Below are 15,529 nucleotides of genomic sequence, written 5' to 3'. Positions count from 1 at the left end.
TCAATGCTGACTGTTCTATCCCCAGTTTAACGTCCCACCTGCACGCTGGGCATGGCAGCCGCTGTCCCCTCCCGACAGCAGTAGCATCCACAGAATGCAGACCGAAGGACTCCCTCTGAGGACACCCATGGCTTTCCTGTTCTTGGGGACAGACATATCTCGGCCAGGGAGAGATGCTTCAGGATCTAGTGGAGCATTTCCTGTGTGGGAAAAGATATACCCTGAGAAGCATTCCAGAGCAGAAGGCCTAGGAGAAACAGAAGGGCCCCACATGTGGGAACCAGCCCATCTCCAGCCAGCAGCTTCACCTCTCCCCAGAGCCAACAGTGTAGCCTTCTAAAGACTGAAGCCGAAAGGTCTGGCCTGTTACTTTCCTGGTTCACCCTACTGAGAAACAGCCGTGCTCCTGCCAGGGAAGGAGCTGAAGGGAGGAGTAATGAGTTTGCCCCTGGATGCCCACAGCTGTGCCCTTTCTAGATCCCTTCGTTCATAACATCCCAGTCCCCTAATTGACATGACTCACAGACCTACCATGACCTGCCATCCCTGACCTCACCAGCACAGCAGCCTCAAGATGGTGGCTGTGGACATTCAAGCAGTTTTCCACTGGGGCTGATTCACTGGGGCATGAACTCACATCCCCCATGCATGTACAAACAGTACCTTTGATTGGAGGAGCAAATAAGAATCTTCCAAAGGGACCCATCCCCCAAACTTAAACAGCTGAAAAGAAAGGGAGATTTTCTTAACGTTTCAAGTAATATATGAATATGGTTTCAGAGATTGATAAATAAGAAAGTATCAAGCAGGTGGCAAGAGAATGAGTTAGGAGCAAAAGGACTTGTTCTAACCATTGTTTTCAAGGTACTGGTGTGGTTCAGGTATTTATATCGCAATTTGTGTGACAAAAAGAGAGGTCTATGACACAAGAAGCTAGTCACCAAAACACCAAAGGATCCAATTAAACAGTGGGGTACAGAACTAAATAGAGAATTCTCAATAGAAAAGTCTAAAAGAGCTAATAGACACTTAAGAAAGTGCTCAACATCCTTAACCATCAGGGAAATACAAATCAAAACAACTGAGATACCATCTTACTCCTGTCAGAATGGCTAAAATCAAAAACACCAATGACAGTTTATGCTGGAGAAGATGTTGAGAAAGGGGAACACTCCTCCACTGCTGGTGGGAGTGCCAACTCATACAGCCACTTTGGAAATCAGTATGGAGATTTCTCAGGAAAATGGGAATCAGTCTACCCCAAGATCCAACAATTCCACTCTTAGGTATATAACCAAAAGATGCACATTCATACAAGGACATCTGTTCCACTATGTACATAGCAGCATTATTTGCAATAGCCAGAACCTGGAAGCAACCTAGACACCCCTCAACTGTAGAGTGGATAGAGAAAATTTGGTACATTTACATAATGAGTACTACTCAGCAGGAAAAAAAAAGCAATGGAATCTTGAAATTTGCAGGCAAATGAATGACCCTAGAAGGAACCATCCTGAGTGAGGTAACACAGTCACAAAAAGAGAAACATGGCATGTACTCTCTCATATATGGATTTTCACATGGAACAGGGAATTGCCAGCCTACAATCCCACTGCCAGAGAGTCTGGGAAACAGGAAGGACCCTAAGAGAGATATACATGGTCCCCCGGAGAAGGGGAAAGGGACAAGATCTCCTAAGCAAATTGGGAGCATGGGGGCAGGGGAGATGGGGTTAGGAGAAAAAGAAGAGGAGGGGAGAAGAGAACATGAGGGAGCAGGAAGATTGAGTCAGGAGAATAGAGGAGAGCAAGAAAAGAGACACCATAAAAGAGGGGGTCATTGTAGGTTTAGAGAGAAATCTGGCACTAGGGAAATGTCCAGAGATCCACAAGGATGACTCCAACTAACAATCTAAGCAATAGTGGAGAGGCTGCCTTAAATGTCCTTCCCTTATAATGAGATTGATGACTACCTTATAAGCCATCCTAGAGCCTTCATCCAGTAGCTGATGGAAGCAGAGGCAGACACCCACAGCTAAACACTGAGCTGAACTCCTGGAATCCAGTTGCAGAAAGGGAGGATGAGCAAAGTGGTCAAGACCAGGCTGGTGGAACCCACAGAAACAGTTGACCTGAACATGGGGGAGCTCATGGACCCCAAACTGATAGCTGGGAAACCAGCATAGGACTGACTCAGACACCCTGAATGTTAGTGTCAGTTAGGAGGCCTGGGCAATCTGTGGAGCTTCTGCCAGTTGATCAATATTTATCCCTATTATATGAATGGGCTTTGGGAGTCCATTCCACATAGAGGGAAGCTCTCTCGGCCTAGACACACAGGGGAGGGCCTAGGCCCTGCTCCAAATGATATGACAGACTTTGAATATCCCCCATGGAAAACCTCACCCTCCCTGGAGAGCAGAAATGGGATGGGATAGGAGGGTTGGTGGAGGGCAGGAGAGGAGGAGAGGGAGAGGGAACTGGGATTGACATATAAAACAATATTGTTTCTAATTTAAATTTTAAAAATCTGAAGAAAAAAAAGAGAGGTCTATGAAACTACACCAATGGACTGGTATGCTGCAGCTGCATACCACCACCACTCCCACAGTCTGTGTGTGTGTGTGTATGTGTGTGTGTGTGTGTGTGTGTGTGTGTGTGCCTGTCTCTGTCCCCCTCCTCTCTCTTTCTCAGTCTCACACACATACAAAGACACAATACATGCTGAATATACATTTGATATAAACCGAAACCTCATGGTCGATATGAGAATAGTCATACCCATCTCACCTCATGCAACCTCACCTTCAGCCACACAGTTACTTGTGGCTCCCAGGACACCCCCAACACCCCAAAGGTTGCATCACCCATCCTATGATGCTGTCTCCAGCTTGGGGTAAGGGCTGGAGAGCCTGTAGGGTTTCAGCAGGTCCTCACATCTTCTGGGTAGCTGTGCTCTCCCTCATTGTACAGATGAAAAATAACCCAGAGAGGGAGCTTGCAACCGCCAGCTATACTGCTATCGATAGTGGATTCAAGATCTCACACACTGAAACCAGACAGCATGTCATTCTGAGAGTCATCCCCATGAATCTTTAGCCCAGACATCCCTGAATCTAGGCCTTTAGTCTAATCTGCGAACCTTCAGCCCTTTGGTAGTGATGAGGAAAAGCCATAAACAACTAAGGTGTTCTGCTCATGACCTGTATTATCTCCACAATTCATCTGAATTCTGCTCACAGATACCCCCTTACCACATCTCTTGTAACCTCTACAAGGCTCTACTTGGAGGGCTCCTCCTCCAACCCTGCAACCTCCCTGGGGAGTGAGTGGCAATCTACGACTGGTTATACCCCTATTTGAGGTTTAAGCATGTTTGTTTCCATGGCATATTAGGCCATGCTGCAACCATCTACCCATGAATGTGTTCCCCTTGGTATCAATGGAGTTCTTCTAGGGTAGGAAAAGACCCTTTGTGGATTCTGTAGCCCTGGTGACAAGTACAAAAGCTAGCAAAAAGCAACACAACTAATATTGATAAGGGGAGGAAGGGAGGGAGGGAGGGACGGAGGGAGGGACGGAGGGAGGGAGGGAGGGAGGGAGGGAAGAATAAAGAGGTGTAACATGTAGTCTTCCCGCCAGCTGCCTAGGTCCCGTGCTGTCTCAGCCCCCAAATGGCACACAAAATACTATATTAATTATGAAGCTGTTAGCTGCTTGCTTGGTTTCTTATTGACTAGCTCTGACTTAATTATTAACCCATAACGGCTAATCTGAGTATTTCTACATGGTCTTCTCTTATCGGAGAAAAGGGTCCAGACCTCTTACTTCTCCTGCATCCTACATCGTGACTAAATGTGCCTCTGTTTCCCAGAATCCTCCTCAACTCCTAGTCCTGCCTATCTTGCTTCCCTATTGGCCAACAGTGCTTTATTTAATCAACCAATAAGACAACATATACACAGAAGGACTTCCCCCATCAAAGAGGGAGTTAAAACTCAGTGGCTACTGGGGAAAGCTGAGTTCAGAGACTGAACTGCTGCCTTGGAGACAAGATTATCCAGGCTATTCTCTCCGGACACAGCAACACCCAAATCCCATCTTTAGTTCCAGGACAAAATAGCAAAGATATCTTCAGTGTCTGTCACTGACAGTAAGAAGTACTGTTCCCATGAGTGATTTGCTTCCCACTCTTCAATTTTATTCAATCCACAGAACCAGGCTCTGTGCTGGTACCATGGTCTCCCTCCACTACATAAGTAAAAAGCTACAGTGTGAAGGTGTGACAGCCTCATGGATGTCAGCGGTTGTGCCCAGAATTGACCCCTGAAGTCAAAGCCTATTGACCAGGCCCCAGGCCACGTGTATCTTCCCTTCCACACCAGGGATGTTTGTCTGCCGACATTATGTATGGAGCTGTCCTGTCTACTCCAATTCCTCATGTGCTCTTAACTCTTTCTACTGTCTACTCTGTAACATTGCATTTAATTAAAGATACTACTGAGTAAACTTCAGTTACCTAAGTCTTACTCACTTACAACACTTCTCCTGGGGTGTGGATGTAGGGAAATGCCTGGAGGACCCTATGCATTTGTAAAGACCATGACACCAGTTCCCAAACTATTTTACAGCAGAGGACCAGTCTGGTCTGCCCCCCACAAATGTGAACCTCCTCACCACATAGCAGCACTGACCAGATTGTCGCTTAAATCTTTTCCAGCTCAAATGGGATACATGGGGGGTTTTTGGTTTGTTTTCCATGCATCTTTTTGATCCCTGAAGTTGTTAGTTAAATTTTTTACCTATTCTGTATATTCAAAGTCCATTTCTTCTTTTATTTGAAGTGGGGGGGTGTAGGGGTGTGTGTGCACACGAGTGTGCGCACGCCCACACAAGTGCACGCTGTGGTGCTCATGAGTGTTAAATTTTGTCTAAGGGTCTACTCAGCCATGTATGCACCTGAAAATGCAAGAGGTCTTATTATGGATGGATGTACGTATGCATGCATGCTTTTAGAGGCTGAGTCTCTCAGCAAATGTGCACTCCCTAGTTTCAGCTAGACTAAATCTCAAGTTCCTGCTATTTCTGCCTCCAACCCAGAGCTGCAGTACAGACACATGCCACTATATACAGGTTTTCTGTGGGTTCCTGAGGGCTGAACTCAGTTCCTCATGTTTGCATAGAAAGCATCTTGCACATTGATCCATCTCCCCAGCACATAAATGTAAGTTCTTAAAAGTATTTGTATATGTAAAGTCAACATCTGGTTAAAGAAGGAAGTTCATAGATTTTTAGCATTGATTTGTTCATTTAATAAATATTTCCCACTCCCACCACATGTAGATAAAGGGCACTGAGCCACCCTGGACAGGTTCTCATTGACTTCTGGGATTGAAGATCCATTGCATGCAAGGGCAGGGAAGGGCTCAATGAGCACAGGAGGAAGAAAGCCCAGAGAAGTATGGGAGCACAGGCAGATGAATAGGGTACGTAGCTATCATCTGGATATCTGGGAAAAGGCCAAGCTACCTGGGTGTTTTTTCTGGGTGGAGTTTAGAAGTCAAACCAAAGTATACAAGGCAGGTAGCAACTTTAGACAAAAGGAGCATCATTTGCCTGACCCCTGAGGGTAGCAGGGTATTTGGAAAAGTTCCTCTCAGGACAGGTGAATAAATTCTATCATCAGATCTCTAACACCTTCAGGGCAATGTGGCACGTGTCTTCTCAAGGCACTGAAGACAACCTCACAAGTGCCTGAGCTATACAGGGCCTGAATAATGACATGCAGAGAGCACCAAGAGGCAGATGCAGGAGCCAAAAGAAAGGCACTGTCCCTAAATAGAACAAACATGGCAGTCACAGTTCTGGGCTCAGGAGTCAGAGGGCCAAAGAAGAAAAGGTACATGGGAATAAAACAAGTCTGTTGGTTTCCCAACGCTTCCATCCTTCAATGCTTTGTGAATGCAGGGTTTGTCTGTCATGTCCTGCTGCTTCCCAGAACCCAGGACAGTTCCAAGCAATACTGTGTACCTCAGGAAATACTAGCTTTATGGATGAATGATCAAAGGCCAGTATCAATACCAGCCCATTATCTTACTATCTTGTAGTGGCTAGGAGTATCTTGTTAGGTGACAGTAATGTCATCAAAAAGCTATGAACTTAGATGGCTAGCCATCATCTGCCATCTTCCAGTCACTCTGACTCTGGCATGATCTATATCCTCTCAAGGCAGGCTCTAGCATGTTCACGAGGGGCAGGAAAAGACTGGGATAGAGAAAAGACACCTCTTCTCCAGGTCTCTAAATTGATGAGGGCAAAGAGACAGACTGGGATTTGAACCCAGGGCTCTTCTGGACTGACCCACATGCTATCATATCCATAGGTACAGAAAATCCAATAGCAACAACCTCCGAGTGAGTACTTTTGGGGGAATAAGAAAGATGGTGGATAAAGGTAGATAAAGTGGTAACATATACCCTTATTCAGTATTTTTCATGGCTCAATGAACTCGATAACTCCCCTGACTGAGAAAACCAGTCTTCATTGTAGTCTTCAACTTCTCAGAACTCTGCATATCTTCCCCAAGGCACACAGTAGAAAACTACAGGTACATAACTTTATGACCAAAGCTATGGAACAAAGGATAAACAGGGTGATTGGTGTGAGTTACTGAGGTATCAAAATGCAATTTATATCGGGAACATGATTCAACAAAGAACAACAAACTGATGTAATTATCATCTCAATAGAAAGATGAGAAGGAAAATACATGAGACTCCAATTGCCACACAAAAAGGCATGTGATATAAGTCAGTATCTTTTCAACGTACAAGACACCCACTTCATTAAATGAGACCACAATGGCATTCCTCAAAATAATAAATGTCAAATATGAACATCCACAGCCAAATCACACTTAATGGTAAAATGTTGAGTGGTTTTCCTTCTAGACCAAGAACAATACAATCCCTGCTACACAACTGTATTCAACAATTTGCCAGAGCAATTCAGCATGGAAAAAAATAAAGGCCATCCAATCTGGAAAAGAAGATGGAAAAGTCCCTGTATCTGGAGATGACATGATCTTACACACAAAATATTAGAGCATACACGAAAACCAGAGTCACAAAATGAAAAATTGGCATTCATGTATCATCTCTGTTTCTGTGTGCCAGCAGTAAACCATCCAAAGGAGTGTCATAAACATCATGTATAATAAATCAACTACTTAGAACAACTATAACCAAGGGGGTTTAAGAATTGTACACCTAAAACTACAAAGCACTGAAAAAGAAATTAAGGCATGAGTCACTGTGGAGGGATTCATGTCATCACTTAAAAGACTGACAGTTCTATCTGGGGTTATGAAAAAGATCTCATGAACTCTTCTGATAAACAGTGGTCATAGCTCTACAACAAGCAGATCTAATTAGTGATATTTAACTCCACACTAGAAATTTCTCAGAAGAAAATTATGTTATAGATATGTCTACATCCTCTAAATAGCATATGAACATGTACAGAAACAAAATAAAAATGTACTCTGTTCCCCCATACCCTTATCCAAGCTTCAAAAAAGCATTGATAAAGACACAGAAAGAGCAAAAGAGCCAGAGGATGGGAAACAGTGTTGTGAAATGCTGTCTTCTGGATGTGACACGGTTCTCGAATTCATGAACTCATAGCAACTCAGAACCAAGCGTAAACCAGCCAAAGAAAGATATAAGTGGTTACCAGTGGCTCTGAAGATGGAGAAACCATGAGCTAGGGAATGCAGGCAGCTTCTAGAAGCTGGAAATTCAAGAGAAGGGATTCTGCCCTGTAATGTTCTAGAAGAATATAGCATTGACTTCTAACCTTCAGAACTCAAACAAAAGTTATCTCAGCTACTTTGATGCACTAGGCATAGGTTTGTTACAGAAGCAACACAAAACTGATACAGACATAAAATATCAGTGAAGGCAAAAGGGAACAGAGGGCTTCCTCCTATCAACCCTTCACTGATTGTCTCTTTGTCTTCCCTGCTTTTTCTTCAAGGTTTGCTAATGTCCCAGCATGGTCAGTATGCCAGAACTCTTACAGTACCACAGGAAGGGCCCTTCCTTGGAAATGTGATCCAGAGACTTGACAAGAGGTCAACATAAATGACAATGGTTCTAGGAGCTCCTCCAGCCATAAAGGCAGACTCACCGACCTGAGAGAAAATAATGGACACCAGGTTCTACAATGCCACATTGATAGCACTGCTTAGCCACTGTCTGGATCTTAAAACCCTATGTGGAGGCATCAAGATTCCTTCCGTGTTTCCAATACCCCATCAGTGCCATGAAGAGAGCAGTGTAGACCAGGGGTTCTGTGGACACCGGGGTACAATGTACAGGAGTCAAAAACAGAAACTCTAATCAGAGGGCTCAAGGCCTTACCCAGAAGAAGTCTAGAATGATAAAATGAGCCAGTTATAGAAAGGAATCCAAGGCCTACATGTTCTGTACACTCACAGAACCCAACATGTCCCCAGGCAGAGCCTGGCATTGGTAGGGATTGTCTATGATAAAGGCACTACATGTTTTCGTCTCCACCACATCCCAACAGGGTGGGCATCTCCATCTCCAAATGGACTACTCCTGAGTGACTGTAGCTCCTAGAGAGGGTCTGTGCCAAACACACCCTCACAGGCCAGGGCTGACCATCCAATCAGGAGTAAGCATATGCTTGCTGAGAAAAAGGGAGATGATCCTAATGCTTGGCTATTTAAGCAAAGGGCTAGGAAAAGGTAGGTGGGGTATGTGTGTATGTGTGTGTGCTTATGTCCACATGTACAAGGTATACTGTGCAAACTCATGGCACACTTGAAAGGTACATTATCATCCCCAATCTACGGGTGATGCATATATGGAAGAGAGAGCATAGAAACTCTCCTAAGCATACACCAAAAATAGTAATGACCACTGGATGATAAAAAAAAAGATGTATACTTCCAGGCTCTAATCATTATGTATTTCATGATCACTAAACCCCAGGGACCATCCTAAAAGTTCCATTTATAATATCCATTTTATGTGAACAGTAGGCATGTGAGACCAATGTTAAAAGTAGGAAATGGGATCCAGGACTGTGTTCCAGTGCCTGGGGACTGCCTGGAGACTGCCACTGAGTCTCCCCAGCTTGCTGGTCTCCTTCTCCACCCACAGGACCAGGTAAACCAGGGCCTATATCCGGGCCTGTGTCCCAGTGCCTGGGGACTACCACTGAACCTCCCCTCCCAGCGGGAACCTACACACTCCAGGATCTTAGTCTCCTCCACAATCCACGAGGCCAGGACTAGGACCAGGAAGAGGAGAACTACCAGAGTATTGGACTTGCTTGCACCCACCAAAAGGGAACTCTGGTCCCCTAAACACCAGGCCAGGAAGAGGCTTTTTCTGCACCTACTAGAAGGAGGGCATTGGTGGCACCTTTAATCCCAGCATTCGGAAGGCAGAGGCAGGCGGATCTCTATGAGTTCGAGGCCACCCTGGTCTAAAGAGTGAAAGCCAGGACAACCACCAAAACAATACAGAGAAACCCTGTCTTGAAAAAAAGCAAAATAGAAAAGAAATAGAAAAGCTGGGCAAACGGTCAAGTACTACAGATACAAGCATAACCAACAGAATACAAGAGGATGGAAGAAAGAATCTCAGGGGTCGAAGATATAATAAGAGTAATAGATTCATCAACCAAAGAAAATCTTAAGTCCAACAAATACCTAACACAAAATATCCAGGAAATATGGGACACCATGAAATGACCAAACCTAAGAATAACAGATATAGAAGAAGGTGAAGAAATCTACCTCAAAGGGACAGAAAACATATTGAACAAAATCACAGAAGAAAAATTTCCAACCTAAAGAAAGACATGCCAATGAAGGTAAAAGAAGCTTACAGAACACCAAACAGAGTGGACCAAAAAAAAAAATCCCCTTGCCACATAATAATCAAGACCCCAAACATACAAAATAAAGAAAGAATATTAACAGCAGCTAAGGAAAAAGGTCAAGTAACATATAAAGGCAAACCTATCAGACTTACACCTGACTTATCCATGGAAACGCTGAAAGACAGAAGGTCCTGGATAGATATTCTACCAACACTAAGAGACCACGGATGCCAGAGCAGACTACTACTATACCCAGCAAAGCTTTCAATCACTATAGGCAGAGAAAATAAGGCATTCCATGACAAACCAGATTCAAACAATACATATCCACTAGCCCAGCACTACAGAAAGTTCTGGAAGGAAAACTCCAACCCAAGGAAGTCAACTAAAACCAGAAAAACATCGGCAATAGATAACCCCACCTTACCAACAGCCAAAAGAAAAAAGGGGTGGAAATCCACATATAATTCCAACAACAACAACCATTCCAAAACAAACAAGAATGAGCAATCAATGGTGATAAATATCCCTCAATATTAATGATCTTAATTTGCCCATAAAAAGACACAGACTAACAGAATGGATTCGAAGACAGAACCCCTCATTCTGCTGCATACAACAAACACACCTCAGCCTCAAAGACAGACATTACCTCAGAGTTCAGGGTTGGGAAAAGATTTTCCAATCAAATGGACCCAAGAAACAAGCGAGGGTAGCAATCCTAATATCAAACAAATTAGACTTTAAACTAAAATCAATCAAAAGAGATAAATGAGGTCATTTCATACTCATCACAGGAGAAATCCACAAAGATGAAGTACCAATTCTGAGCATCTATGCCCCAAATACAAAGACATACACGTCCATAAAAAAAAAAACATTACTGAAGCTCAAATCACATATAAAGACCCAAACACTTACAATGGAAGACTTCAACACCCCACTCTCACCACTAGACAGGAATACCAGACAGAAACTTAACAAAGAAACAAAGGAACTAATAGAAGTTATGACCCAATTGGGATTAACAGACATCTATAGAACATTCCATCCAAATAAAAAAGAATATGCCTTCTTCTCAGCATCACATGGAACCTTCTGAAAGATCGACCACATACTTGGCAACATATCAAACCTCAACAGGTACAAAAAATTGGAATAACTCCATGTATTTTATCAGACCATCATGCGTTAAAATTAGAATTCAACAACAATACAAATTGCAGAAACCCTACAAACTCATGGAAATTGAATAATGCACCATTGCACCATTCCAGGGTCAAAGAAGAAACAAAAAAAAAAAAAAAAAGAAATCAAAGACTTCCTTGAATTCAATGAGAATGAAGACACAATATACCCAAACTTATGGGACACTTTGAAAGCAATGTTAAGACAAAGTTCATAGCACTAAGTGCCCACATGAAGAAACTGGAGAATAGTCACGCTAGAGAATTAACAGCACAACTGAAAGCTCTAGAACAAAAAGAAGCAAACTCCCCTAGGAGGAGTAGACAGCAGGAAATAAACAAATTGAGGGCTGAAATCAACAAAGTAGAAAGTAGGAAAATACTACATAGAATCAATGCAACCAAGAGTTGGTTCTTTGAGAAAATCAACAAGATAGACAAACCTTTATCCAAACTTATGAAACAACAGAGTGTGAACATGCTAATCAACAAAATCAGAAATGAAAAGGGGGACATAACAACAGACACTGAGGAAATCCAGAGAATTATCAGGTCGTACTTTGAAAACCTATACTCCACAAAGTTCGAAAATTTAAAGTAAATGAACAATTTTCTGGATAGATATCACTTGTCAAAATTAAATCAAGAAAGCATAAGCAATTTAAATAGACCTATAAACCCTAAGGAAATAGGGTCTCCCAACCAAAAAAAGCCCAGGTCCAGATGGCATTAGTGCAGAATTCTACCAGAAATTCAAAGAACAGCTTACATCAATTCTTCTCAAATTATTCCACACAATATAAGCAGAAGTGTCTTTGCCAAACTCTTTTTATGAGGCTTCAATAACCTTGATACCTGTTGGGGACTGCTAGAACCTTGAACAAAATGGAGTCTGTCAACCATTTCTTGGCCTTCTGCCTATGTGACTGCGAGTACACATGCCCTTGAGACAAAGGAAAAGGCTAACCATAAAAGTTAAATTTACACAGGGCAGCCCACCCGCCTAGCCAGAGGGAAGTAACCCTTACAGAGCAATTGTCTTTGTTAACAAAAGGTTAAAGTGTTCCTTTGAATACTTCCTACCCCTCCCTAATTCCTGTATATTTGAGTTGAGACTTGATTGACATGCTTGTACCACCCCCTGAGATTCTTTCTCTATAAGTACCAGCTCGCCCCAAAAATAAACGCTCTTGATCAGCAAAAGTTGTCTTGAGCCTGCTTCCCTTAACCTCTTGAAGTTTACTTTTAAGATCGGATCTGCTCGTGAAGACCCACCAAATTAGTAGCGACCCTCATCACCTCATCCCCGCGGGTCAGGGGTCCTCTCCGGGGGTCACAGATACCCAAGCCACACCAAGACAACTAAGAAAGATAACTTCAGACCAATATACCTCATGAACATTGATGCAAAAATACTCAATAAAATACCGGCAAATCGAACCCAAGAACACATCAGAAAAATCATCCACCATGATCAAGTGGGTTTCATCCCAGGGATGCAGGGATGGTTCAAACATACAAAAATCCATCAATGTTATCCACCATATAAACAAGCTGAAAAACAAAAATCACATGACGATCTCACTACATGCTGAAAAGGCCTTTGACAAAATCCAACACTCCTTCAGGATGAAGGTCTTGGAGGGATCAGGGATAACAGGAACTTACCTTAACATAATAAAAACTATATACAGCAAACCAACAGCCAACATCAAACTAGATGGACAGAAACTCAATGCAATTCCTCTAAAATCAGGAACAAGAAAAAGTTGTCCTCTCTCTCCATATCTCTTCAGTATTGTACTTGAAGTTTCAGCTACAGCAACAAGACAACAAAAGAGATCAAGGATACAAATTGGAAAGGAAGAGGTAAAACTTTCACTACTTGCAGATGACATGATAGTTTACATAAGTGACCCAAAAAACTCTACCAGGGAACTCCTACAGCTGGTAAATACCTTCAGCAAAGTGGCAGGATACAAGATCAACTCAAGAAAATCAGTAGTCCTAGTATATACAGATGATAAAAGGGCTGAGAAAGAAATCAGAGAAACATCACCCTTTACAATCTTGCCAAAAGCAATCTACAGATTCAATGCAATCCCCATTAAAACCCCAGCACAATTCTTCACAGACCTTGACAGAATAATAATCAACTTTGTATGGAAAAACAAAAGTCTCAGGATAGCCAAAACAACCCTATTCAACAAAGCAAAGTCCGGAGGCATCACCATCCCTGACTTCAAGCTCTATTATAGAGCTATAGTCCTGAAAACAGTTTGGTATTGGCACAAAAATAGACAGGTAAACTAACGGAATCTAATTGAAAACCCCGATATTAACCCATACACATATGAACAACTGATCTTCAACAAAAAGCTAAAATTATACAATGGAAAAAAGAAAGCATCTTCAACAATTTGTGCTGGCAGAACTGGATGCTGGCATATAGAAGAATGCAGATAGATCCATGTCTATTGCCATGCACAAAACTTAAGTTCAAATAGATCAAAGACGTCAACATAAATTCAGCCACACTGAGCCTCATAGAAGAGAAAGTGAGAGGTACCCTTAAATGAATTGGTACAGGAAACTGCTTCCTGAAGATATCACCAGTAGCATAAACACTGGGGTCAACAATACATGGGACCCCCTGAAACTGAGAAACTTCTGTAAGGCAAACAACACAGTCAACAAGACAAAAAGGCATCTCACAGAATAGGAAAAGATATTCTCTAATGATGGGAGATGTCATTCTGTAAACCTGTCTCTTATTGGTTGTTGGCCAATAGGGAAGCAAGATAGGTGGGACTAGGAATCAAGGAGGATTCTGGGAAAGAGAGGCAGAGTCAGAGACTATGTAGCCCGCCAGAGGATTAAGAGGTCCAGTAAGAGAAATACTTAGATTAACAATTATGGTTTAAATACTTAAGTCAGAGGTAGGCAGTAAGAAACAGAGCAAATGGCCAGCAGCTTCATAATTAATATAGCGTCTTGTGTGTTATTAGGGAACTGTAATTGTGGCAGGGCCCAGGCGGCTGGGGGTGAGGGGGACCAAAGAGGCTGGCAAGGAAGGCTACACTCTACACACTAACCCCACATCTGACAGAGGGCTGATCTCCAATATTTACAAAGAACTCAAGAAGCAAGTCTCCAAAACACCAAAGGGTCCAATTAAAAAGTGGGGTACAGAACTAGATAGACAATTCTCAACAGAGGAGTCTAAAATGGCTGAGAGACACTTAAGAAAGTACTCAATATCCCTAGCCATCCAGGAAATGCAAATCAAAACAACTCTAAGATACCATCTTACTCCTGTCAGAATGGCTAAAATCAAAAACTCCAATGTCAGTTTATGCTGGAGAGGATGTGGAGAGAGGGGAGCACTCCTCCACTGCTGGTGGGAGTGCCAACTCATACAGCCACTTTGGAAATCAGTATGGAAATTCCTCAGGAAAATGGGAATCAGTCTACCACAAGACCCAGCAATTCTACTCTTAGATGTATACCCAAAAGATGCACATTCATACACCAAGGATGTCTGTTCCACTGTATTCATAGCAGCATTATTTGCAATAACCAGAACCTGGAAGCAACCTAGATGCCCCTCAACTGAAGAGTGGATAGAGAAAATGTGGTACATTTACACAATGGAATACTACTCAGTGGAAAAAAACAATGGAATCTTGAAATTTGCAGGCAAATGGGTGGCACTAGAAGAAACCATCCTGAGTGAAGTAACCCAGTCACAAAAAGACAAACATGGTATGTACTCACTCATATATGGATTTTAGACATGGATCAGGGGAGTGCCAGCCTACAATCCCACTGCCAGAGAGTCTGCGAAACAGAACCTTCAACCAATGACTGATGAAAACAGAGGCAGACACCCACAGCTAAACACTTAACTGAACTCCTGGAACCCAGTGACAGAGAGGGAGGACTGATGAGCAAAGGGGTCAAGACTGGGCTTGTTTAACTCACAGAAACAGCTGACCTGAACAAGGGGGAGCTCTTGAACCCCAGACTGATGGCTGGGAGTCCAGACCCCCTGAATGTGGGTGTCAGTGAGGAGGCCTAGGCAATCTGTGGGGCCTTGGGTAGTAGATCAGTATTTATCCCTGTCACACAAATGGACTTTGGGTGCCCATTCGACAATGAGAGATGCTCTCTCAGCTTGGACTCTTGGGGGTGGGCCTAGGCCCTGCCCTGAAGGAAATGACAGACTGTGGCGATCCCCGATGGAGGGCCTCACCCTCCCTGGGAAATGGAGTGGGTATTGGGCAGGGCTGGGGGGAGGTTGGTGCTAGGGCAAGAAGGAGGGGAGGGAGAGGAAGCTGGGATTGACATGTGAAGCAACCTTGCTTCTAATTTAAATTTAAAAAAGAAAAGAGTAGGAAACAGAAGAACAAAAGACTTCAGCAA

At 43.1% G+C, this 15,529-nt stretch overlaps 1 protein-coding gene across 2 annotated transcripts in view; it reads right to left on the bottom strand.

Moving 5' to 3' along the window:
- Positions 1–15,529, bottom strand: part of Col22a1 (collagen type XXII alpha 1 chain) — a 258,039-nt gene that overhangs the window by 228,053 nt on the left and 14,457 nt on the right. For both annotated transcript variants that reach the window (XM_040735687.1, XM_040735686.1), the window contains exon 2: positions 39–200. In XM_040735687.1, the coding sequence (XP_040591621.1) occupies positions 39–156 (118 nt within the window). In that variant the 5' untranslated portion in view covers positions 157–200. The remainder of the gene's footprint in view (positions 1–38; positions 201–15,529) is intronic.

This window comes from Mesocricetus auratus, unplaced genomic scaffold (genome assembly GCF_017639785.1).
Source record: "Mesocricetus auratus isolate SY011 unplaced genomic scaffold, BCM_Maur_2.0 Super-Scaffold_100047, whole genome shotgun sequence".
NCBI lineage: Eukaryota > Metazoa > Chordata > Mammalia > Rodentia > Cricetidae > Mesocricetus > Mesocricetus auratus.
The sequence above is the reverse complement of the archived record's forward strand: the minus strand, read 5'-3'. Positions and strand labels throughout refer to the sequence as shown.